At 44.2% G+C, this 26,245-nt stretch overlaps 1 protein-coding gene across 1 annotated transcript in view; it reads right to left on the minus strand.

The window, feature by feature from the left end:
• LOC102459454 (myeloid protein 1) overlaps positions 1-23,892 on the minus strand; it is a 29,671-nt gene extending 5,779 nt beyond the window's left edge. Inside the window, exons 1-4 of the mRNA XM_075900732.1 lie at positions 23,737-23,892; positions 21,858-21,954; positions 18,362-18,510; positions 17,634-17,797 (exon numbers count right to left, since the gene is read on the minus strand). Coding sequence (XP_075756847.1) covers positions 17,634-17,797; positions 18,362-18,510; positions 21,858-21,954; positions 23,737-23,782 — 456 coding nt within the window. The 5' untranslated portion in view covers positions 23,783-23,892. The remainder of the gene's footprint in view (positions 1-17,633; positions 17,798-18,361; positions 18,511-21,857; positions 21,955-23,736) is intronic.
• Positions 23,893-26,245: the final 2,353 nt, after the last annotated feature.

Here is a 26,245-nt window from a genome sequence, read left to right on the forward strand (position 1 = left end):
TTTACAGCACTGTGTCTATTTAGCAGTCACTTGGAGACAATTAGTAGCTGAGGTAAAATTAAGGTAAAATGTATTGTACAGAAGTTCAGTAAATTCTCCATCTGTATGAAACAAAACTGTCACACTGAATGGTCTAGCTTGACTTCATTTGGCAGTGAAATCCAAAATATTATCCACCGTGTTTCATCTGAGACCCAACCAAAGAAAAATGGGGAAGTGAGCTGGGTGCAGATCCTTACACTATTTACATCTGGAGCTCTCACAGATTTGAGTGGGAGTTGGGTACCTAAATACATTTGAGGATTCAACCCATAGTGCAATGAAGGCAAATATAGTTGCTCAGTTTGCATACCCTTGAATATAAAGAGGCAAATGGAAGGCATGTGGATACAGGCTCTGACCTCTGAATGCTATGTTCAGCTGCTTTACTAATTTAGGACGCTTAAACTCCTTTTTAAGTGTTTTAGGCACTTAGACTGGCAATGAGATTTTGGCTCCTATTGGAGTCTCATGAAAGTGTATAGTGTGAAAGCAGCTACTATCCTTAGTATTTACTTAGTAGGAACCAAATTGAGTGATTTGCGTAGAAGGGTATGAATCCCCTTTGTGCATAGAGCATAATGTAGTTTTTAGTTCTGTACCTGAAAAAAGTGTTGGCTAACCATAGTAGAGCAAGTAACTAGGGTTAGTGTGCAATTGTATATGATCACTAGAACAAGTCTGTGATTTATTCTGTACATTAGGATTTACTAAAATGATAAAAATTGCAGGAAGAGATGACAAAAATAAACTAGATATGTTTAGGTACAAGTCAGGGTTTAATAAGCTTTATCTGAAAAAGCTTATCTGAAGCTTGTATAGTTTTACTGACAATTCCTTGTAGTCTCACTATAAACCAGCAGGCTGTGCTAATTGACAGATTTGGTTGCCTGTCACGGTTGGCAGTTCTATAGCCTAGATCTTCAAAGTAGCTTTCTAGTCATTACGCTGTTAACACACATGGATAAGCAGAAGCCAAGGCCCTATTCTTCTTCTGAATACTGATTTAAAATGGCTTCCTCTGAAAATTTGTTAGCCTTTTTAGATGATACTTTCAGGGACTGAGCTCTGCTTGTGTAGCGTGGGGGTGGAAGATGAAATAGACGTTCCAGCACCACTCTTTCAACAGAGGACAGTTCAGCATTCTGGAAACAATTTTAAACACAGAGGAATATGGGGTACAAACAGGTGGCTTTGAGATGGCAGTGCCAAAGATTTTTAACTGTGTCCTCCATGCTCCCACAGAGATTCAAAAGCCCCTAACCCATTTTCTGGCTTGCCTCAGCAGTTTGCTGGATACTTAGATGAAAATACAGGTTGCTGCTCAAAAACTTGCAGTTTGACACACAACATGCAAATAAAGGAGTGATGGGGAGGAAAGAGCCCTGCAAAAGTATGCCATTGAACAGCAATGTTAAACACAACTGCTGGAGCTTAAGGCAGTACCTGTACCTGTTTCATGGACCATGTATTAATGCAATATATAGTACTGTTAAATTTATGCAGCTTCTAAGTCTACAAACACCATAATAAAGTGACTTAAAGTTTGTGGGGCTCCATATTTTTGTGAACTTCAACACTAAATTTACTTAGTTGTGAAAGGTGTTTCATGTCCCCGGATCATTTTCCATTTGCATAGTTGAAAATTATCCTGTATTCTTAAGTATCACCAATTACATCTGCAGTACAAATTCTTCCCGAAGTAGCAACCATGCATTTTGTTGCTTCCAGATTACACCTCAGTAGTATTTGTCCATTTTCATGGCTTTCAGTGGGCTTAAGAGTCAATGAAACTCAGCAAAATCTGTTCTATTATTAGTATAGTCTAGAATTCAATTCACTGTCGTCTAGGTGTCTGGCATTCTAGGGCTAACAGGACTAAAAAGCAGTAGGAGAAAATAATTGCTAAAATAAGCAGATAAAAACAAAAATTGCAGAACTGTGCAAGAAGGTTCCATATTTCCTTAGCCACTTTTTAAGGTAGAAAACTGTGCTTCATATTTTGTGCTAAATTCTATAATGAAGAGATTGGTTCAACAGCATTTAAGTGTGTCTTCAAATATTAACTGTTACGTAGTTGACATCTTTGGCCCTTATTGCAGCCCCCCAGAACAACCCTTGCTAACGTTAAGCCTGTGCCTTGAAGCCCTATAGTGTGGGAATCTCCTTATTGATCTCTGAGGGTGACTAAGGAGAATTGCAGATCAGAGTTAGTTGAGAGTGGCAAATGGGTAGAGGCTCCCTACTCGAGGGAGTTCTTGGCTTGCATCTGTTACATTTGTTCATTGAATGGCTGAATGGGGCATTTTTGTTTGCATTTGGGGAAAATAAAATGCTGCAGTTCCTGTTGGAAAATGAAAACTGGAAGTGCATCAATATACTTGTTGTAATAACTGTGCCTACAAATTTACCCTACCTGGGAGCCCAGCTGTAGAAAGTGATTGTGTCATCTTATGAATTTTTTCAATCTCCTATATCAAATACTGATGGAAAAAGTTTTAAAAAGAGATTGAATTAGATCAATAGGCCTTTTGATTTATACTAACTCAAGGCCACTGCAGAGTAAATGAGAAGTGTTGGACCAGAAAATCAATGAGCCAAGTGTGTTGGAAATAAATTAAGTTTATTTAGTAGACAAATTAATGAGGGCTATTCTGTCCTCCATTCCACTTTTGAGTTCTTGAAAAGAGTATGGGGAGAGATGGTGAAAGGGATTAAAACAAGCTTTCTACATCACTGCAATGCTGGCAAGCTAAAAGATGGTGGAGTAGGGGAGGAGAAACAAGTTTCACCGTCTGACAACTGTCCCTGTTGTCTTCTAGGACCTTGGAATCCACCATGACACTGCTATGCCTTTTTTCCCCTTACTGCTGAGAAATGTCCTGGCCACACTGGCCCAAAGAGAAGGATCCAGATGACATTCCCGAATTCTCAACACCACCTGACAAGTTCTCTCTCCTTGTGTGTCATTTTTCTTTTTCGTTTTCCTGTCCTCCTCCTTTTTCCTTCTCTGTAATAGGTGTCTGGTTTAGCTGGACAAAACTAAATTTTTAACACTACTGTAAGCGTATGACTAGAAAGAGGCAACTAAATTGAATATCCTAAACAGCCTGTCTCTAGTATAAGTTCACCATGTCACGGAGTGGCCTATAAGTGTGTTGCTCTGGCAGTGAGATTGCAAGTGAGAGCTAACTCCAGAGTCAAAAGCTGCATTTTTTTGTCTTTGCTGTTCTTTTTTTTCCTCTTGTGTGCACCTTTTACACCAGTAGCAAGGAAGCTCCGGTCTATCACAACCACAGGTGAAAGTACCGTAAATTAGCATATATAACCACACTCATGTACAACCCGCAGTTTTTCCTAAATGTGTTTTTAAACAAAACAAAACAAAGTCTTAGAATAACCCATGCACGGGTATAGCCCGCGGGTTATATACGATACTTTATGGTGCCTGGTAATTGCACAGACCAGCTGCAGCCTCTGGGATGAGGAAACGGAGAGCGCAGTGCAGGTGAGCTGGCCAGCCTGCAGAAGGGGAGCCGCACTCACGCCCAGGCAAGTAAAAATACACTTGTTTACCCCACGGAAATGTATATCTCGTGATGGGGTTTCAGGGTTTGTAAAACTTTGTATAACCTGCGGGTTATATGCTCTGAAATACGGTAAGCCAGTGTGCTCCTGAGGTAAGGAGGAGCCATCCCATTGGGGTACTCGGCTGAGGGAGGTGAACTAATCAGCAATTAGCGAGGCAAGAAAGCGGCTACCTGGGATGCATCCCTTCCCCTCTCATCGGTCCAGGATTGCATTCCCCCCCCCCCCCAATACTCACCCTCATCCCCCTGCCTTGAGCCCCCTACACCTTCAACCCTGAATCCTGCACCCCTCACATCCTCCCATGCCTTGAGACCTTCCTCACACCCCAACCCTGATTCCTGCAGCCCCCTACCTCAAGCTGCTCCTTACACCCCCCATACTTACCCCTTGTTCTGAGCCCTTACACTCCCAAGCTCCTGGCCCCCCACATCTTCAACCCCTGTTCTGAGCTCTCCACATACCACAACTGCCTGCCCTGAGCCCCGCACACTCCACGTCACACAACAGCACCTGTAAGAAATTTATTACAAACCTCCAACCTTCCGCCCTTAGGGCACCCTCTCTGGGGCTGGTGCGATATAACAGCATCTGTACGTGTTATTCACCTCTGATCTAACCTTTTCCCTTTCTCCCCAAAAGGGCAGTTATTGCCATCTTTTAAACTACCATAAGAGGAGTGGGCAATAATTTTTAGTGGGGTAAGGGGGCATTCCAAGATTTTGGTAAGTGGTCAAGGGCAGCACTTTTTTATGGGGGCTGGGATAGAGGTTGGGTGGAGAAGGGAGCTTGGTGTAGGGGATTGGGGTTCAGGGAAGGGTGTGGGGTGGAGGGGAGTCTGGGTGAAGGGGGTTGTGACCTAGAACAGGGTCCAGGAAGGGGTATGGGTTTGGGGGAGGATTCCGACCTGGACAAGGGGTGTAGAAGGAAGTGCAGGGTCTGGAAGGGAGTTGTGACCTATGGAAGGGTGGTGCAGAGAGTTTGGGTGGTGACCTAGGGCAAGGGAGGGTGATGACCTGAGGCAGGAGTTGGGGTGTGGGAGAGGGTGGGGTGCAAGTTGCAGGCTGTGGTGGGAGGCTTATCTAAGTGGCTCCCCGCCAACAAACCCAGTGGGGTTCATAGGCAGGCTCTGCCACAAGTTTAGAAAAGTTCATGGCGAATATCCGATTTTCATTATCGCAAAACTCTTAATTGTTTATCAAAGTGGCTCAAAAATGGATTTTATTTTCCATGTAAAGCTTTCAAAATTCCAAATGTCCATGAAATGGGTTTTAATTCTTCCTCAAATATTTCTGGGATTTGTCAAAAACAAGCCCATCACATTTTGGGTTCTTGTTTGTCAGGTGAAAGCCCATTTCACTTCTATTCATTGGGTCTGTTCTGTTCCAGATCTATAGTAAAAGCCAATAGCACCAGATAAGTACATGTGGTATCAGCTGGTCATGTCAGTCCAATTTCCATAACACAAATCAATAGTAACACACAACTTCTTACGGACCCTAGTTGACAGCCTCACCGAAGAGAGCCAAAGATTAAATGGTTGTGGAGACAACTTGTATCAGCTGTGCTCATTGGAAGGCCACTGCCACCATTCTTGAGTGAATTGCTTTGCAAAGTTGTCACACTTTGCAAGCCTTAGATGCTTTAAACAATGACTTTTTATCTATAAAAACAATTTTAAGCAAAAATGAGTAAACAAAAACAATTATAAGAAAGTGTTTAAAATACACAATCTGGGAACTCCATAATAGCCACAGCCATAATTAAAGCCCCTTATTTTGTGTGTGTAGACAAAACAACAAAACTATATACCAAAAGTATAACAATGTTTCATGTTGTGCTAAAACCCCCTCTTCCACAGGAGCTGTTCTGCTTTTTTCCCCAGAAGAATGGCTCTTGCGCAAGAGGAGGTTTTTGCACAAAAAAGAGCAGTGTAGATGGCTCCTTTTAGTGCAAAAACTGGTGCTCCTTAATTATGCAAATGAGGCATGGGGATATTCTATACTTAGCCTCATTTGCATATGCTTTTCCGCAAAAAGGCTCAAAGTTGCCCTTTTAGCAACTTCGTTATGTAGACAACCTTATTCAGGAAAAAGGTGGATTCTGCAGCAGAATTATCTCTGGAGTGCCTATGTGCTACATGGAGTCAGGTTAAGTCATGACTGTATTCCAAAGCTGGACATTGTGAGAACTGGTACAGCTCAGGGCAGTAACAGTAGCCTCAGAATTTCAATTTCAGTGGGAGAGAGGTGTCTGAGGGAGAAACTGGAATGGATTCATGCTACTCTTGTCAGAGTGAGTCCAAATATTATGTTAAACTCCTGCAAAGGTTTTTTCACCATGTGTATTTTGTAGTTGATTAACCAATAAGCAAAAGCTTATCGGTTAATTCCTTCCCCTCCCCCACACCACTACATTTTTTAGCAGGCTGGTCAGCAGCTGGGCTCAGTCCTGGCTTGTGATGAGTTTGGGACCTACCCCTGCTGCGGCTCTGCATTTAAAGTGTATTATGTGCTGGGCGGGGAGGCCTCCCCACTCAGTTCCAATTTGCACCAAGTCTAGGAGCTCAGACCCCCGTCCCCAGATAGGGGCTGCTGCCACGCTGCTCTGCTGCCTCTTTATCAGGACAGGGCGACAGGCAGCCAGTCTGAATAGGGAGCTGGTTTTTAAATGCGCTCCCCTTGTGGACCAGCTCCTGCCTGGCACCCTGCACTGCTGCCTCTAGTAAAGAGGCAGCAGTGTAGAGCAGCAGGGGGCTCCTTGAGAGTGAGGCCGGATGCACTGGTTGCCAGCCCCGCCCCTGAGAACTAAAGAATAGTCGACTAACCAATAAGAATTAATGAGGTTACTCGACTATTCAATTATTAGGGATGTTAAATATCAGTTATTTTGGGAGAGGGGGGGCTATTTGTCCTGCTCTCTGAGTTTGGTGTATACATCTGCATCTAATGAAAACTGGTTTGTGGGGGTTTTAGAATTTCATAGGGCCTAGACATCAAAACATTACACAATTTGAAATATATGTTTTGTCTAGCTTGAGAGAATTTTTTAAAATCTGGAAACAATCCTTGAGTGCATTAAAAAAACGTTTATACGTCTGGTTTCTCCCAGCACCAGTTTTCACAGAGGTACCATCTGTTAGCAGCTGTGGAATATAATTAAGCAAAAGCTCTCTCTCAGTAGCAGGAGTACAGATCAGATAGCACAGCCCAGTCTCTAGTGCTTTTCCCATCCTGTTTTCCAACTTGCCCAGGGTGGATTTTAGATGAGAGGGTGGTTAGTTCAGACCAGGCATCCGCTGCTATTAACACTCCTTCAGTCTACCTGGGTTGGTGTTGCTGCAGTACCATGAGATACCTTGAGCAGAAAAAAAACTAGAGCAAACAAAACCAGAGACTGGGCCTCTCATTCCGGTTGTAATGTATGAAACCACACTTAAGTAAGGGTGGTCATAATTGGGTCATCCCTCCAAACCTTCAAAGTTAGCTACTCAAAAGGACACTTTTAAATACAGGCAGTCCCCGGGTTACGTGGATCCGACTTATGTCGGATCCCTACATACGAACGGGACTTTTCTCGCCGCGGAGGACGCGGGCGGGGGGACCGCCCAGACGCGCCGTGGTCCCGCCGCCCGCGTCCTCTGCGGCGAGAAAAGCTGCTCCGCGTCTCCCTGGTCTGCTGGAGGGCGCCCCCAGCAGAGCAGGGAGACGCGGAGCAAAGCTGCGGAGGACGCGGGCGGTGGGACCGCGGCACGTCTGGGCGGTCCCGCCGCCTGCGTCTCCCTAGTCTTCTGGGGGGGGGGGGCGCAGCTAGTGTACCCCCCCCCAGAAAACCAGGCTTTTCTCACCACAGAGGACGCGGGCAGTCCCCCCACCCACGTCCTCCGCGGCGAGAAAAGCCACTCCGCATCTCCCTGGCCTGCTGGGGGGTGCCCCCAGCAGACCAGGGGGACGCGGGCGGCGGAACCGCCAAGACCCACTGCGGTCCCGCCGCCCGCGTCCTCCGCGGCTTTGCTCTGCGTCTCCCTGGTCTGCTGGGGGGGGGGAGCGCAGCTAGTGCGCACACCCCCAGAAGACCAGGCTTTTCTCATCGACGCCTGGGGTAGAGCAGCTGGGGTGCTGCCGGGTTGGTCCCGCAGCGCTGAGGTGCGGCACTGCGGGGACCTACCCGGCAGCGCCCCAGCTGCTCTGTCCAGATTCAGCTGCTGTTCAAACTGATCAGCAGCTGATTCCAGGAAGTCCGGAGCAGAGCTGCTCTGCCTGGGGCTTCCTGGAATCAGCCGCTGATCAGTTTCAGCAGCGGCTGACTTGGGAACACCTGGGGTAGAGCAGCTGGGGTGCTGCCGGTTTGGTCCCCACAGCGCAGTTCGGCGCTGCAGAGACCTACCCAGCAGCGCCCCAGCTGCTCTGTCCCAGGCATCCAGATTCAGCCGTTGTTGAAACTGATCAACGGCTGATTCCAGGAAGCCCGGGGCAGAGCAGCTCTGCCTCGGGCTTCCTGTAGTCAGCCGCTGGTCAGTTTCAACAGCGGCTGAATCTGGATGCCAGTTCCAACTTACATACAAATTCAACTTAAGAACAAACCTACAGTCCCTATCTTGTACGTAACCCAGGGACTGCCTGTACAATAGCTATTGTCTTACCAAGATATGGTAAATGATACATTCCTCTGGAAACAAGTAAAGCTAGTAACTTTTGGCTATATGTACTCTAATTTTGAAACTTAAGAATAATTTAAAACCGCCTTACCTTTGCAGTTCCTTTGGGATTTCTTTAAATCAGATAGTGTGTTCTAGTAGAGTAGACATTCCAAATACTTAAAGAATCCATGTGCATATATTTTATTATTTTTTGTCAGTTAATAGCGCTTTTAAAATATTATATTTTACATTAACTCTTCATAAATATATCAGGGTGGATTTTGCTCTAAGTATATTTAGCTGATATTCAAGCTTCTGCCAAAAAAGTCTATTAAAGCCTCATAAAAATACCTGAAATAATAATTAACTCACCAATGGGAACCTACCCTAAAAAGTCAGTTTGTATGTGAATATTTTGCAACTGTTTTACCAGAATTCTCTCAAAAAATCAGTGTAATAATGTTGTTTCGTTTGCTCTTCTATGTTCTAGAAAATTTTAATCTGTCTGCTCAGTCACACATGAGTAGAGCTTTGAAACTATATCGAGCAGTATTCTTAAATTGAGAAATTGGGATGTTAAGAAATATAACCGTTGCTGAGTCCAGTTGTGAAAGAAAAATGCAAAAAGTGCCTTGCAATATAAACAGACAGAAATAGAACAGGCTTAAAAATTGCACAGTTCTTGAGCAGCTGCAATTGCGACATGTGCTTGAAGCATAGGGGTCACTTATCTGTTGTTGTTTGGAGAGCAGGGCTCAAGCTATATTTCTGTTATTCCATGGCAGTGGCTTTCAGAACCCCACATTTTTTTCCTCTCTGTCACTGTTAGCTTTTCTTTTTCATTTGAATTCTTGTTACTAGGACAATCAAATAGGTTGTGAGTTTTGTAATTATGGGATGAAGAAATATATTGTTTGTTTGTAGTGTTGTCTTTGTTTTCTTTTCAGAGATTAATTGCAATTATCAGCTGTGGGAAATTTAAATATACTTGATCTGCATGAAGCACTGGCAGAATGGCAATGTAGTTACAGAGGCGCTGTGCTAGTCTGTAACTTTTAAAAAGAGTTTTCAAATGAAGTGAGTTTTGCCCACGAAAGTTCATGACCCTGTACATTTTTGTTAATCTGTAAGGTGCCACAAGACTAATTTTTGGTTTTTATGTTACACAAAATGATCTAGTGCAGCTTCATTGGCAATAAAGTGCAAAATATGGTCTGGTCTGTTATCTTGGAGACCACCAAAGAGAGTGGTGTGATAGTGAAATGGTGTAATGACATTTGCTTTTCATAACAGAAATGAGTAAAACAGGAGCAGGTAAGAGGCATATATATGCACACTGTCAGGCACAGTTTTTATTAGTTATCGGGTAGTCACTCTGCAGGTATACATTAGAATATCTCAACAAAGTCTAAGCAGCCAATCTACACATGGGGAATTTTTTGAGATCCTTCTTTATGTACATTAATAGTCAGTAGATTGGCAACAATTTACAGCATCTAAGCATCTGGCCAATAAAGTCCCTCTTCACTGCCATTCATAATACTTTACCTTAGCCTCTACTAGATGCAACATAACTTTCGAAGACCTACTCACCCACTTCATTGAAGACCTTTGATTTGGTTTCCTAGTAACATGCTTATACTGTTTGTGAGGTTGTTAAACAAATTACATCTGTTTGTAGACGTTTAAAATTTTTGCAGAGTGTATTGTTTAACTCCATAAGTCAAATGTATTTGGTGTGGCAGAGTGATTCTGAGCACTATTTTTCCTCTGAGCTCTATTTCCTAATTTGGTTTAAAAATAAAAAAAAACTGATTCTGATAAAAGGGTGAAGGCTGCTTCTTTCTTTAGGAGTTACTCACTAGGAACCTAATTATTGTTAACAATAGATTCTATAGATGGATGGAATGCACTCAAGGACAGATTACACAGTGTATATTTTTAATTCTGTAAATTAAAAGTGATCAGGTGAATTATTTAAACACAAAAAAGTTAGGGCTTAGTATCTAGCCATATGTGTGAGTGCTAGAACAAGATTTAAGGATTTTTTTTCCTATATTAGGATTTATCAGATTGATAAAATACAGGGGAAACAACAGAGAGAAAAACCTAACAAAAATAAAAACAAATGAAAGGAAATTCAACTCCAAGATAGGAAGTTATTTAAGAGTAGGTTAGATACTGTCTAGACCATCCCAGATAGACATTTATTTGGTCCTGCCATGAGGGCAGGGGACTGGACTCAATGACCTCTCGAGGTCCCTTCCAGTCCTAGTATTCTATGATTTAACCTTCAAGAATTGAAGAGATAGGACCTAGTTCTGTCGTCCCTCACACCAGGGTAACTGTGAGGGTAACTCTTAAATATCTCCAGAGATGGGGATTCCACAACCTCCCTGGGCAATTTATTCCAGTGTTTGACCACCCTGACAGTTAGGAACTTTTTCCTAATATACAACCTAAACCTCCCTTGCTGCAGTTTAAGCCCATTGCTTCTTGTTCTATCTTCAGAGGCCAAGATGAACAAGTTTTCTTCCTCCTCCTTATGACACCCTTTTAGATATCTGAAAACTGCTATCATGTCCCCCCTCAATCTTCTCTTTTCTAAACTAAACAAACCTAATTCCTTCAGCCTTCCCTCATAGGTCATGTTCTCTAGACCTTTAATCATTCTCGTTGCTCTTCTCTGGACCTTCTCCAGTTTCTCCACATTTTTCTTGAAATGTGGTGCCCAAGAACTGGACACAATACTCCAATTGAGGCCTAACCAATGCAGAGTAGAGTGGAAAGAATGACTTCTCGTGTCTTGCTTACAACACACTTGTTAATACATCCCAGAATCATGTTTGCTTTCTTAGCAACAGCATCACACTGCTGACTCATATTCAACTTGTGGTCCACTATAACCTCTAGATCCCTTTCTGCCGTACTCCTTCATAGACAGTCACATCCCATTCTGTATGTATGAAACTGATTGATTGTTCCTTCCTAAGTGGAGCACTTTGCATTTGTCTTTATTAAACTTCATCCTATTTACCTCAGACCATTTTTCCAATTTGTCCAGGTCATTTTGAATTATGACCCTATCCTCCAGATTAGTCGCAACCCCTCCCAGCTTGGTATCATCTGCAAACTTAATAAGCGTACTTTCTATACCAATATCTAAATCATTGATGAAGATATTGAACAGAGCTGGTCCCAAAACAGACCCCTGTGGAACCCCACTTGTTATGCCTTTCCAGTACCAGGAAAAATGCTCAATGGGACTTTTTCCAGTACCATAGCAATTGCTTTACAAAGACACACAGCACATGGTAAGTTCCTCTAGATAGCTAGCAAAGTTAGTAACTTGGTTGGCTCTGGTTTCTCCCATCCCCAGTTTTCACATGTCTGTGAAGTCTGTAGTTTCAGCTTTGGTTTTCAGATCTATTTAAGAGTAATTTTAAAATCACCTTAACTTTGTAGTTCTCATGGTATTTCAATGAGTTATATGAATAATGCCAAAGAGCTAATAAACTAGATGCATATTAGTGCTTATATGCTGCCAGTTACTATTTTATTAAATTATTGTGTTATATTAACTCTTCAGGAAATGAATACATCAGGATGGATTTTGATGCAAGAATATGTAGCTGATATCGAAGCTTTTGCTAACAAGTCTGTTTGCAAAAAAAAAAAAAAAGCCAAAAAACCCACAGCCCTCAAGACTCTGTATGAAATAGTAATCTTAACTTACTAATGGAAACCAAGGAAATGAAAACAATCAACTTGACTAGGAACATGTAGCGGCTCTTTCACCAGAGTTCATGGCCCGAGTTGAAGTTACCACGTTCAGCATCTCTTGTATGTATGTGTTCCAGAGAGGGTGAGTCTGCCTGCCTAGCAAATCAGAGTTGAAAACTACGGAGAGCAATATTCCCGGGCTAGGCAACACTGATTAAGAAAATAAAAATATTTGTTGATATATCAAGTTATAAAATGTAATAATGAGCTTCTTGCCACTTAAAAACAGGTGGAACTAAAAGAACAGCCTGAAAAATTACACCGCTCTTAAGCACCTAGTATGACTTATGTCCACTCAGAGGGAAAGATACCAATAACATGTTACCTAGTAGAGCCACAAGGAGAGCAGATGAGCCACACCTCAAAATTATCCTGGGGTGTTTTATGCAGAACTAGCATGTGTTTCCTACTTTGCTGCTCCTATACTCCCTGCAGGTTGAACCGCTCTAGTCTGGCACCCTCAGGCCCTGATGGGTGCCAAACCAGAGAATTTGTCAAACCACGGGAGGTCAATATTGTCTAGCAGTATTGCCAACACTTCCACTGCTTATTGGGCTCTTAGAACACATTTTGGGGTAAATGAGAGCTAAATAACAGTGCAGAACACTGATAGCCAGGACTAGTGGCTGTAAACAAACTTTATGGGATCATGGGAAATTTGACCACACCCATGATAAATGGACAGCCAGATAACTAAAATCAGGCCAGGCCATGGCTGTTACTGGACTAGACAGTGCTGGACTAGAGGTTCAACATGTGTTGCCTTTCCTTGATGTGCGCTCATTATAACTCTACCGGGATCACAGAGAATATAACAGGCAAAGTTTAAATGCTGGATGGATTAATATAAATATACACTTCAAAAGCCCATAGGTAATCTACTGCTTTCAGAAGGAAAATGCCATTATCCCAGTCTGCCAGCTGTTCATGCTTTCCAGAAATGCACTGGCATGTAAATTATGTGGAGCTGCTGGTGGTGGCTGCATGGAACATAAGGTAATTAATTAGCTTTCTCTCTTGCCAGTGTTGTGCTTAAATTATAGGGATCCTTTTTATATAGTAGGTTGAAGCTATTTTCTGTTGTATTCTATGACATCTCTTATCAGCTAATGGTTTTCAAAAAGTAGCTGTAATTATTTTCAGTGTCTGTGGCTTTATTAACTTCTCTGAAAGCCAGTTTCTGTTTTTATTTACATTCTCATTACTAGCATGATCAAATAGATTGTTCTTGTGACCCAATGTAATTTGACTAGAGTGTAGGCTCTAGCATGGGGCTGAGGATGAGCGCTTTGGGATTTAGGAGGGGGCTTTGACTTTGCGGGGGGCCAGGGATGAGGCAGCAGGAATGACTCCCAGCCAGCAGTGCAGCGGGGTTGCTAAGGAAGGATTCCTGCCTCTCTTGGCACTGCAGACCATGCTGCCTCCCAAAAGCAGCCAGCAGTGTGTTCCCAGCCAATGGGAATGTGGAGCTAGTGCTCGGGGCCGGGGCAGTGCATGAAGCCCTGTGTGCTCTGCCCACCCTCACTCGACCAAGGAGCTGAGCCTGTTGCGACTGCTTCTGAGGCACAGTGCAGTCTGTGATATCAGGACAAGCAGGTAGCTGCCTTAGCACCCCCACTGATCATCTGGTCCCCCTGCAGCAATGAGACCCGTTGCCTGACATTCCACAGCCCAGTAGTGGGTCATGACCCATAGTTTGAAAACCTCCAGTGTAGGGTATTAAGGAAGAGATCAGCTAAGAAAAAGGAAGGAGGCAGAATGTTACCTACCAGCCCTGTGCTCTTGGAGAGCCAGGGAGTGACATTCAAGGAAAACTATTCCCCCCCCTTCCCCTAGGCCTCTGCTAGAATCAGACAAAGCAAGGAAAAGGCAGGGGAAGACACACCTAAACTAATTAAGGAAACACCCCAGTCTCATCTGCATTAAAGATAGAACAGAGTTACATCTCATTAGCATACAGAATGGAGACCAGCTCTTGCAAGGAGGAACCACAGTGAACTATGGGATACTGAAAGCCGAGAAGCACTGCCTGATGGAAAATCTCTACTCCAGATGCTAATGAACCTAGGCCTACTCTCACCCAAATTAGTCATTATCAGACCAATTCTAGTAACGATCCTATTGACATCCAAAATACTGAAACTGCTTAGTTGCATTGTGAGCTCGTTCAAGGAACATCCCCCATAACCAGGGGTGATCAGTCTCTATTGTCTCGCCTCTTTCTCTTTGAAGTATTGTCCTATCTCTATAAAAACTCCTATCTTTGCCCCAAGAAAAACTGTTCTGATACCTAGATTAAAACTGCATCAGTTCCACTGAGATTTCTTCATCTCCTGTCTGATTGTACTGGGGGCTTTGCTCTGCTTGTCTCCTGCCCTCTGGACCCCCGGCTACCATCATCATCTGGGAACCCCGATCAGTTCAAGTTCCACAGAGTGGTGAGGTCTCTCTCTCTCTCTCTCTCCCCTTCCCCCCATCCCCCCCACCAACTACCTGTCTCTAAGCCTAGCCTCCTGACTGCCCTATATAAACTGTTACATGGTTAGCTAGACCTAACATTTGTAATCAGTTGCAATTTAGATTTAATATTGTAACTGTTTTGTGTGTTCGGCTTCCTATATGTATAATTAACTTTCATTGTGAAGCTGGTTGCTTCTCTCTTTTGTTCACTCTTCCTTCAGGGGTGGTGTTTTGGCTTCCCCATTCACTCTGCAACAACACTTCTTGTACCCAAGCTAAAGATCCCTGTAGTGCCCAAAATCCTGTGGGGTTTGTTCATCGTGTGGTTTACTAGTGAATGATTGTGGTGTGAAAGTGGGGATTAGGAGGTGCTGAACCTGGGGGCATATGAGGATGGTAGCTTAAAAGTGCTGTTTAATTCAGCCCACTGAATGCAAAGGCACATGAGGGTGCAGTGTGGCATTGCTGTTAAACCCAGCCTGCAGAGTCCAGGGACATAGGACTGGGTAATCAGCACTCATACGCTGACCCCTCATCTTAGACATGCTCTGTTAATGGGTGTGAGTGTCTCTGTGTTGCTAAGGTGGGAAGAACCCCATCCTGAGGAACCTAGTTCCCGTAGGAGAGCTCCAGTGGGAGGGGGAATTGGCAGCAGAGAGAATTCAGCTCCATATGAGAGCACAAATAAGCAGAAGCAGCAAACTGATAGAATTGGTAACCTCCCCCCAGTCCCATAAGAGTAACCCTAATAAATGAGCACATCCCAGAGTATTGGGCAAATCTGGTAACAAATAGGACAAGGCAGAAGAGGAGAAGGGGGATGACTGTGCAGAGTGACGGTAAAGTGAGAAAGTGGCGAGGAGTCCTGTGGCACCTTATAGACTAACCGAAGTGTTGGAGCATAAGCTTTCATGGGCAAAGACCCACTTCGTCAGATGCATGGTAAGGTGAGAAGACTGTGGCTATGTCTGTGCTGCAATTGGGAAGTGTAACTGTAGCATGTGTCGACAGATCTCACCGTGATCTAATTAATTTAAAAGGGAGCCCAAGTATCAGTAGCAGAGACATTGCTGCAACATGTCTGGAAGCTGCTGGAGTTTTTACTCCGAGTCCTGGGCAGGTGTCTAGCCCATGCAGTTACCAGGCTAGATCAGAACTAGTCTGGGCGTGTGTCCATGTGCCGTAATCACATCTCCTGGTTGCAGTGCTTGACATACGTGGTGAGTCAGGGGTGATGGACGGGGGGTGGCTGCCGCTAACTGTCGCAAGGCAGAGAATTTACAGCAGTTTCTCCTGAAATGTCCAAAGGTCCCTGCTTTGGTTGGTCTTGGTAACTGCTGGAGTTGACGACTGACTGCTCCTTGTGGTTTTCTACCAAGGCCTCGTGGTAGGAGAAGAGGAGGCATTGCTGGGCTCCTAATGTGGGGTGGGTGTGTGGGGGTGTGTGTGGTGGGGGAGGTTCTTTCCAGCACTGTTGGTTCTAGGTCCAAGGGATCCTTGGGGGGTGGGGAGATGGCTCTCACTGGACCACACTTTAATACCCCGCCCCCACAGCTGCTTTGGCTCCCATTCCTGTTTTCATTCATCCTCTTTAAAAAGTGCTTCCACAACATCATGCTGCCACGAGTGAGACTAACTCCCCTATGTTATTGGCCCAGTCCTGAGGATTACAGTGTGTAGTGTCCTGAAACTGCCAGCCAGAGCCTGTTGAACACAATGTTGTAGGAGGGCAAGGGATGTGGCGGATGCTCCCAAGTCTTAGAGCTATTGGGTGCTTATCTGAATGGAACTTCAGATCCCTCGTATTTTTCCCTTCTCCCCCAAGCGTCTGCTATCATTGCTAGGCATGGAGAAAAGGCTCTTCAATATGCCCATGCTTGGTTTTGTACAGTGCTTTTTGGATTTAGGAGGTTCTTTGAAAAGAGTTTTTTTCCCTAATGAAAAAAACCTATGAACAGCCCTTCCTCCTCGCATCCTTGCTTCTTGAAACACGGAAATCTCCAGAACCTTTTTGTTTTCTTTGTGTATAAGTTGCAAGGTGATCTGTGGCCCAAATGTAACATGTAAACTTGTGAAGTTGATTATTAATGAAAATGGGGCTAGTGAAATTTCACTGACCTGTTCGTGTGGAATTTGAAATCTGGCTAAAGCAGACGTACACCTTGAAACACAAGTTGGTGCACTTAAGGCACCATCGATGGCTCTGCTCTTCCTTTTTAAAAGCCAGCCATTGTTGGACGGCTGAATTGTGAGGTTGGACCTAGTAGAGGAAACACCTTGATAGCTGCTTGCTCCCCACTATCCACCTGTCCCTTTGTACTCGCTTCTTTGGAGGGTAAGACACCAGTCCTGTGCCAGTTCCTAACCACTGTATATTTGGTCATGGTGTTAGGCTGCTATGTGATCTGCTTTCTTGTGAGACAACATTCTCAAAAGTCTGTCACTGCAATTCATCAAGTTAGGTGAAGATGCAGTAAAATGCATCCTTTTAAAGCACAGTGAGAAGTACTAGAACACACAGGAGAGAAATTCTGCCTGCCTGGTATGAAATGTAAATGATTCTACTGCCTGTGCTATAAACTTCAGTTACAACAAGATAATAGAAATAATACCTTTGTGTTCCTATGATGGATAAACTGTTCTTTAGGACTCTACCATTCTTTCTGAGTTGCCCTGCTTCTCTTATTACCTGGATTCATTCAGAAATGCAAAAAGAGAGAGCACTTTTCTTCTTTAAGAGTTCACACCAAGCATCCATGCGTGTAATGAAAAAATCCTAATTTATGTATTAGACAAAGATACAATATTAATGCAAGTATTGATATAAAAAGGTTGCAATTGGACTTGTTATTTCTGGAATACTTTATTGCTAAGCATGAGATTATAATGTCATAGACAAATAAGCACCAGCATGCAAAGCTGATATGGCTAGCTACTGGGGCTGACACACATTTTTGTTTTGCTATTTGTGTAAAATGTCTTTTTCCTTTCTCAAAGTGGATATTTTTTAAAAATCTAGCCCATTTGGAGTGGAGGGCAAGAGATGCGTTTGTATCCTTATATTTCCTCAGATATTTTTGTTTGGGATTTTGTACATTTCTATTTAATGTACAGTCTTATTTTATAAATTGTGAGTGGGATTTGAGAGGTCACAGTTCTGGACGTGAACATGAGATGTTATACCACGATACACGCTTTGCATGGGCAGCATAACTCCAATTTTTTCTCCCTTGTTGATACGACCACTGTATTTCATTGGCTTGATGTAGAACATCTGGATGCAGAAAGCTTGAGGGTAGAAGAGGGTGGGGGCGAAAGAACACATCAAAGATAATCATCTCTTTCAGATCGTCTCCTAATGTCATCCTACTATTAGTGCAAACAATGCTGACCACACTAGTGCAATCTAGACATCAAGAAACTCCTTCATGAAATTGGGCTTACTTGGTCTTTTGGGGCAAGGTAGGGGGAAGAATTTTTGTATATATACGCAAACTACAGGATATTTCAAGCTCCTTCTTTTAATACTCCCTCTCCCCCCATTTTCCTCTTTGTTTTCTTCACTTTGCCTTCTCATTTCTCTTCCATTGTCTAAGTGGAAGGGAAGAGGAGTGTTTCTTTTGATGGACAACTTGGCCTGTTCTGGTTTTTTAAGAGTTAATGAATTGTAATTGGACCCCTGGCTCTTCTGAGTGAAATGTGGGTCTTGGCAATACAGTTCTGTTTTGCCTAACTTTTATTTAGGTCCTGCTTCTTCCAGAGCTCTCTGATTGGTTAAGAATGGAGGGTGAACTTATTCGATTACCAATACTTAAAGTTTATAAAAAATGTATCTCTGGTAGCTTCCGTTACCTCCTCCACGAAGTTGGAGACCATTATTAATGGCATTATTCTTTTTATAGGGGTTAACCCGTCTCTCGATTGTTCCACTGAAGGGAGCGTACACTGTTGATCCATCACTGCATATTACATCCACCCCGCGGTGCTTTCTTCCACCGCTCCTGAAAACATGTAAATGTGGAAGTCATGAGACAGTGCTGATTTACATATTCATTAGCCTTACATCCCAATACTAAATATGCCATTTAGATCATTTAACGCCAGCCAGAGTGATTGCGGAATCTGGCCTGGGACTCTGGGGGCCACTAACAGACAGCCCCTGAACTCCTCCACTCCCTCCTCCCCACCCCCATCACTCCACCTCTCTTCCCCATGGCTCCGCACCCCCGAGCATGCAGCTCTGGGGATCGCTGGAGGGACCTGTGATCATTGATTGGGCCTCCCTTATTTTCCCCACAGTTGCAGGAGCACAATGGAGCGAGTGCACCCACCCAGTGTGCTCTGCTTCCCCCACGGCTCCTGCTGCAGAGAGGCACAACTGCTTCTGTGTGGCACCAGGCCCTCTCCCTTCCAGTGATCTCCAAAGCTACATGCTCAGGGATGGTGTGTCATGGGGGGAGAAGGTGGGCCAGTGAGAAGGGGTGGGGCTTTGAGGCTGGTAACAGCCCCCTACCCAGGCCCACTGGGAGTCTCGGGCCCTATAACACAATCGCTCTGGCCCATGGGTGGAAGAGTTTGAGAGATGTCATGTAAAGCAATACAGGGGCTATTGTGGTTATTGCTCATTTAGTTCAGTTTCTGATGTGTGTCTGTAATGGAGATAGCCAACGCTGAGGTTTCCATCCAGATGTAATTTCAAATCTCTCTCACTCTTGGTCAGAGTTGGTGTAAAAGTTCATTTCATTTTTCAAGAACATTGTAGGGGAAAGATACAATTTTCACTTTTAAGCCTTTTAAGTTTTCTTGAAATATAATAGGGTTGCAAACTAAGGAAATAAAATAGTCCTCCACCTCCTTCACACCACCACCACCTGGAAACCTGGAATGTTTTCACTCTGGTGTAAGTAAACGAAGTTTTTCCTGATACAAAGGGGATAGGGAGAGGAGACACCAGCTGAAGGGGAGCATGTGACCCCTCCATGAGATTCCTCTCCTCCTGGGGCCCCCATGCCCTCCCCATCCCATGTTACCGCGGGGGGAGGGCTTGCGGTGGTACGACAGCCAGGGAAGCTGCTGGCTGTTCTGCTGCTTTCCCTACTCTTCCCCTGCCACCTGGGAAAGGAACAGAAGCTCTACCTGCTACTTTTCCAGGCAGCAGCATCCGCTCTCCACACAGCAGCAGCCTTGCTGGAGAACGGGCCTGGGAGTTCACTCCTTTCCCTGCTGAGTGGGGCAGTGGGGAAAGGCCCCGAATGCCATCAGCTCCTCCAGCTGCTGTACTGCTCCCAGCCTCAACTCCTATAGGGCTCTACGCAGTGAGAGGCAGCTCTGTGGAGGGGCTAGGGACGGGACGGTACCTTTCTGGTACATTGTACCAGCTAGAAATGTCTTATTGGCACAGCAAATCAGACTAGCCTACTTGCACTGCTGGTTGGAAATAAAAAATAAAGAATTTCAGAATTCGAGGTGTTTCATTATTCAAACCAAATGGGGAATTTTCTCAGGAGGATATGGGAGGAAAGTCTTTTCTATTAAAAATAAATACATATAATAGAATGTTCTGACCAGCTCTACTCTTAATATTTTTCACTGATTTCATGGTGCTGAAAGCTGTCACTTCACTTAGGAGGCACAAAAAACACAGACCCTCCACTGGTGAAAAGCAGCCTAGCTCCGGTGACTTCATTGTAGCTATGCTGACATGCATGGGTCGAGCATCTGACCTATGTGCTGGGAGCCATTTCAGGGTTATTCCTTAACTATTTGTCCTGCCTGTGTCTACAGCTGTGAATAGCCATAGGCTAAATCTACACTGCATGCTTATTCCAGAATAGCTTATTTTGAAATAACATGTCTACACTGCAGGGAAGCCTCAAAATTAGTCTGAGGCAGGCTTCCCTAATGTAGACGAGCTATCTCGATTTAAAACCACAAGGCTGTGTCTAGACTGGCAAGTTTTTCCGCAAAATCATCTGCTTTTGCGGAAAAGCTTGCCAGCTGTCTACACTGGCTGCTTGAATTTCCACAAAAGCACTGATGATTTAATGTAAGATTGTCAGTGCTTTTGCGGAAAAACTATGCTGCTCCCGTTCGGGCAAAAGTCTTTTTCCGAAATACTTTTGCGCCAAAGGGCCAGTGTAGACAGCAGAGATTTCTTTTCCACCAAAAAAAACCCCGATCGCGAAAATGGCGATCGGGGCTTTTTTGCGGAAAAGCGTGTCTAGATTGGCCACGGACGCTTTTCCGCAAAAAGTGATTTTGCGGAAAAGCGTCCTGCCAATCTAGACGTGATTTTCCGAAAATGCTTTTAATGGAAAACGTTTCCATTAAAAGCATTTCTGGAAAATCATGCCAGTGTAGATGTAGCCCAAGAGGCACTGGGAAGAGGAATAACTTAGAATGGTCCTGGTGACGGGATTTTTCAAAATAGCAGCAGTGGAGCATCTACACACACTTTATTTCGAAATAGCTATTTTGGAATAGGCAGTATTCCTCGTTGAATGAGGTTTACAGATTTCGGAATAAGCCGTCCATTATTTCAAAATTATTTCAAAGTAATGGAATGGCCGTGTAGACGCTCACATTGTTATTTCAGAATAATGCTAGTTATCTTGAATAACGGTGCAGTGTAGATGCACCCTCAGAGAGCTGCATGTGAAATCATCTGGTGCTCTGAGTGCAATTCTTAGTAGGCAAATGTCCTGTCCTCATCACAAACGTTCTTAAAAGTACCGCTAAAACACTTAAGGACTCTTCTTGACAGCCTCAACAATGAGACCGAAGAACTGAATAGGTCTTGGAAACAACGCTCTCCATTCTTAGGCCAGGTCTACACTAGGGGCGAAAGTTGGCTTAATATATGCAACTCTAGGTACATGAATTGTGTAGTTGGAGTCCATGTTCTTTAGGTTGAATTTTTGTGGTGTCCCCACTGTGGGAGGTTGATGCGAGAAACTCTCCTGTAGAATTCCTTTACTCCTTGCGACCTAATGGCATACCAAAGTTGATGGGGGTGCCATCAGCAGTCTATTACTAGACCCACTAAATCAAATCCTGAGAGATCTCTCTCTCTAATGTTGATCTCCCAGTAGTGGAGACAAACCCTAAAGTGTGGGATTAATACACATTGGTACAAGGGATTTTAATGTACTTTGGAAGGGTATTGTCATGGTTCTTGTTTAGCTAAATTGCTTAACAGAGGTGTAATTCTTACATTTCAGAAGCCCTCAGTGCTATAAATGTCTAAACTCAGATTTTTTTTTGTTCTTTGTAAATATTTCATCATTGTAGCAACAACAATGAGCAAAAAACATTCTCTTCTTCATAAAATGTGGTCTCGATATACTACCTTGAAGCTCCATACACTCCCGAGCCAAAGTTGTCACGGCCCCTTACTCTGTTTCCAGAATTCCCGGCACATATCTGTCCCCATGGTCCTGCAGCAACTTGTAAAGAAATGGAATATATGAAAGTGAAGCAAAATTTCTAGTCTAAAATAGCATAGAAAGGAGTTATGTAAAATATTGGCATGTAATGCATGCAGTTAATATAGGAGGAAATTCTTATAATGTATCATTTTCCAATCCATGTTCCTTGGGTGCCTCCCACAAACTAACTATTCATGTTTCTTAGCTTTAACGTAAGCAGAATGGTGATTCTTTCCCCCTTTTAATTAGAATACATGGTTTAGAAGACAAGATTTTTGAAATTTTTTTTAGACTTAGGAATCACTGATCCTATGAACAAGTTTATCTTACAGAACTCTAATGGAATCCTCATGCTTCGCCTAGATCACAAATTGTTTAGAGCAGGGACTTTCTCTCTCTCATGTTTGTACAGCCCCTGGTACAATGGGATCCCATGACTAGGCTAACTAAGTGCTACTGCAATACAAAGAGCTCAGTCATCATCATGTTCCAAAGCTGAACTTTCTGAGAACTGGTGTAGCTCTAAAAGGTAACAGCAACCTCAGAACTTCATCTTCAGTGGGAGATAAGATGACCAGGTGCTTGCTAAACTTGTAAGAGAGTCCAGATGATATGCTGAACACCAGGAAAGGTTTCCTTTTCCTGTGTATTGTTAATTTTTGGAATGGAAGGGCTACTCTACCTGTCTGAATTGAGCATATAAAAGTACATGCAGTATAAACTAAGGAGTTTTTTAGACCAGGATGGGCAATATTTTTTATGGGGAGGGGCGTTCCAAGATTTTGGTAAGTGGTCAAGGGATGCACTTTTCTATGGAGGAGGTGCAGGGTCCTGGGATGGATGTTGGGTGCAGAAGGGAGCTCAGAGTAGGGAACTGTGGGTGCAGGAAAGACTATAGGTTCTGAGAAGGAGTTTGAGTAAAGAAGGGGGTTGTGCATTGGGGTAGGGGATTGGGGTGCAGGTGAGGATTCTGACCTGGGGGGCATAGGAAGGGGTGCTGGTGAGGTGTTGTGACCTGGGGTGGGAGGGGGAGGAGGGTACAGGGGATGTGGGTGGTAACCTGGGGCAGGGAATTGGGGGCAGGTTCCAGGAGAGGATTCTGGTTGGGGTTCGGGGTCTGGGAATGAGTTGGGGTTTGGAGCGGGGCAGAGGCAGGTTCTGGTTAGGAGGTGCTTATCTAAACAGCTTTCAGGCAGGAGTCCCTGCCTGATAGCAGCCCCAGACCATTCAAAGCTGCTGGCTGTTCCATGTGAGAGGATACCAGCAAAATCTCTCCAGCTCCTATTGGCCAGTCTAAATTCTCATTCTCCCGAGTCCACTACGGGTGAGCTGCTCGGGGGGACTCAATGCTTGGAAATCTTAAGAAGAAAAAACCTGGTGCAGACAAGGCCAGAGATTCTGAGCCAGATTCTGATTTCATTCTGGTTGTAATACTGGAAGTCACACTGTTGTAAGAGAGGACAGAATTAGGTCATGTCTCTCCAATGTAAATAACTTGGTTGTATGTCATTCTAGTTTCCAGACCTGTTAAGAATGTAAAACCACCTGAACTTTGCAATTCTTATAGCATTTCTTTAAACAGGGAGTTATCATAGTCATGCCAAAGAGTTGATAAAATAGATGCACATGCTTTTATCTATTGCCAGTTAGTAGTTCTTTATAACTGGGTCGGTCACATTAACTCTTCAGAAACTAAATGCCTCAGGTTGGATTTTGAGGCAAGAATATTTAGCTAACATTTTCCTTCTTCTAAAAAGTCTGTTAGTAAAAACAAAGTGTGAAATAGTAATCTTTACTTACCAGTGGAAACCAAGGCAACCAAAATGATCAATCTGAGCGAGAACATGTTACCAGAATTCACACTTTATAATGGTGAAGTTATAGTGTCTCTTTGCTATTTATGTGTAAAGAAAGGCTGAGGCTGTCTGCGTAGCAAATCAGAGGTTAGAACTACGGAAGGCAGTAATCCCAAATTGAGCAACTCTGGTGTTAAGAAAAACACATGACTGTTGGTAGGTCCATTTGTGAAAAGCAAATGTAACCATCAGCCTCTTGCCACACATAAACAGTAAACAGAAAAACAGCCTGAAAAACTTCACAGTTGCGACATGTTCTCCCAGCTATATTAGAGGAGACCAAGAGCTGTACGGAAAAGGGGAGCAGGTTACAAGAATACATTACCTTAGCCCTGTGGATCCACAAGGTGATAGCAGATTATTATATTTCCCTTTCCCAATGCAGTGCTTGAAGGATTGGGATCACCAGTTTCTGGTTGTTTTGAAGAGCAAGCTCAAACTATTTCTCTATTATTCTATGTGGCAGCAATCATCTGTTAGAGATTTTTAAAAGTAGTCCCAAGCTTTTATTTCACAGCCTCTGTCAATTGGTTAGCTTCTCTGCTGAACTCAAATTCTTTGTCTTTTTCATTTACATGTTATGTGAGCAAACAAATAGGTTGATCTTGTGCTTTGTGTCATTATGGGATTAAGCAAGAAATGTGCAGTATTCATTAGTAGTTGCCTCCTTGTCATCTTTCTAGAGATCAATTGTAATTAGTAACTGAGGGGAAACTATATACCCTCGAAGCCATAAAACCATTTTTAAAGTAGGAACTAATAATGACACGCAACTGGAAGGATGGCAACTTAGGTTCACTAACTGGCCTAGCTTGGCATCATTGGCGATGAAGCTCAAAATATGGTCTGTGATATTTCATTTTAGAGACCACCAAAGAGGGATGGGCAGTAGCGTGTGAGATGGTGTAATGCAAGCACAGACATCTGCTCAGTATGAATAAAAGGCATAGAAGAGAGTCCAAATATTTTATGTTGAACTCCCAGAAAAAGTTTCTTTTTCCTGTGAATTATATTCATTTATTTAAAAAAGGGCTTGTCTGAATTGAGCATGTAAATCAGGCCTGGGCAAAATCTGGCCAGTGAGTTGAATCTGGCCTGCCAAGCCACAAGATCCAGCCCGCAGAGGCAGCAGGGAGCCCCAGGTAGGCTCCCTTGCTTGTCCTGCAGCACTGCACGCTGTACAGAAATGTGGCTGCAGGGCTCCATTTCTGTTTTAAAACTGGAGGGGGAGGGATTTAGGGGCTGCCCCGCCCCCAGCACATTTCCATTGGCTGGTTTCTGGCCAGAAACCAGTCAATGGGAGCTGCTTGTTAGAATAACAGGCAGCTGAGAAGAATCACACCCCCTCTCCTAGGCTCACTGGAAGCACATGGTCAAGCAGGCTGGCTGGCTGGGGCCCATTTTAAGTCTGCAGGTAGGCAGGCTTGTTTGGCAGCTGGCAATTAGTCTCTTGACCACAGCCTGCTTCTGACACCCCAGCCCTTTCCTGCCCCAATTCACCCCTCTTCTCTCACCCCCACCCCAACATACCCAAACCCTCTGATGCCCTCTTACACCCGTACACCCTTCCCGATCCGGCACCCCGATCTCCAGCCCCAGATCACAATCCCCTCCTACCCTAGGTCACATCCCAACCCCCTGCACTCCAGTCCCCTGCCCTAGGCCACAACCACCTGCTTCATCCCAACTCCTTCCCAGACTCCAGTCTCCCTCCTGCACCCCGGGAGGTTGGGGGAGTTGGCTCCTCCCACAGAGTCATAGAATCATAGAATAATAGGACTGGAAGGGACCTCGAGAGGTCATCGAGTCCAGCCCCCCGCCCTCAAGGCAGGATCAAGCTCCGTCTACACCATCCCTGACAGATGTCTATCTAACCTGTTCTTAAATATCTCCAGAGAGGGAGATTCCACCACCTCCCTTGGCAATTTATTCCAATATTTGACCACCCTGACAGTTAGGAATTTTTTCCTAATGTCCAATCTAAACCTCCCCTGCTGCACTTTAAGCCCATTACTCCTTGTCCTGTCCTCAGAAACCAAGAGGAACAAATTTTCGCCTTCCTCCTTGTGACACCCTTTTAGATATTTGAAAACTGCTATCATGTCCCCCCCTTAATCTTCTTTTTTCCAAACTAAACAAGCCCAGTTCATGAAGCCTGGCTTCATAGGTCATGTTCTCTAGACCTTTAATCATTCTTGTCGCTCTTCCTTGTCACCATGTTATCCTCTGCCCTGCTTGGTTATGTTCCTGGCTCTGCAGAAGGGATGTGGCATTGGGTTGGAGCAGGAGACTGGGGGTGCCTGGCTCTGAGGAGGGGTGGATTAGAGTGGGGGAGTTGAAGCGGGACTGGCTCTGGGGCAGGGGTGGATTAGAGTGGGGGAGTTGAAGGGGGACTGGGTTAGAGCAGAGAACCGGGCATTAGAACTTCTGGCTTCTTTCCCGTAGGTGGGCAG

The sequence above is a fragment of the Pelodiscus sinensis genome, chromosome 17, assembly GCF_049634645.1.
Source record: "Pelodiscus sinensis isolate JC-2024 chromosome 17, ASM4963464v1, whole genome shotgun sequence".
NCBI lineage: Eukaryota > Metazoa > Chordata > Testudines > Trionychidae > Pelodiscus > Pelodiscus sinensis.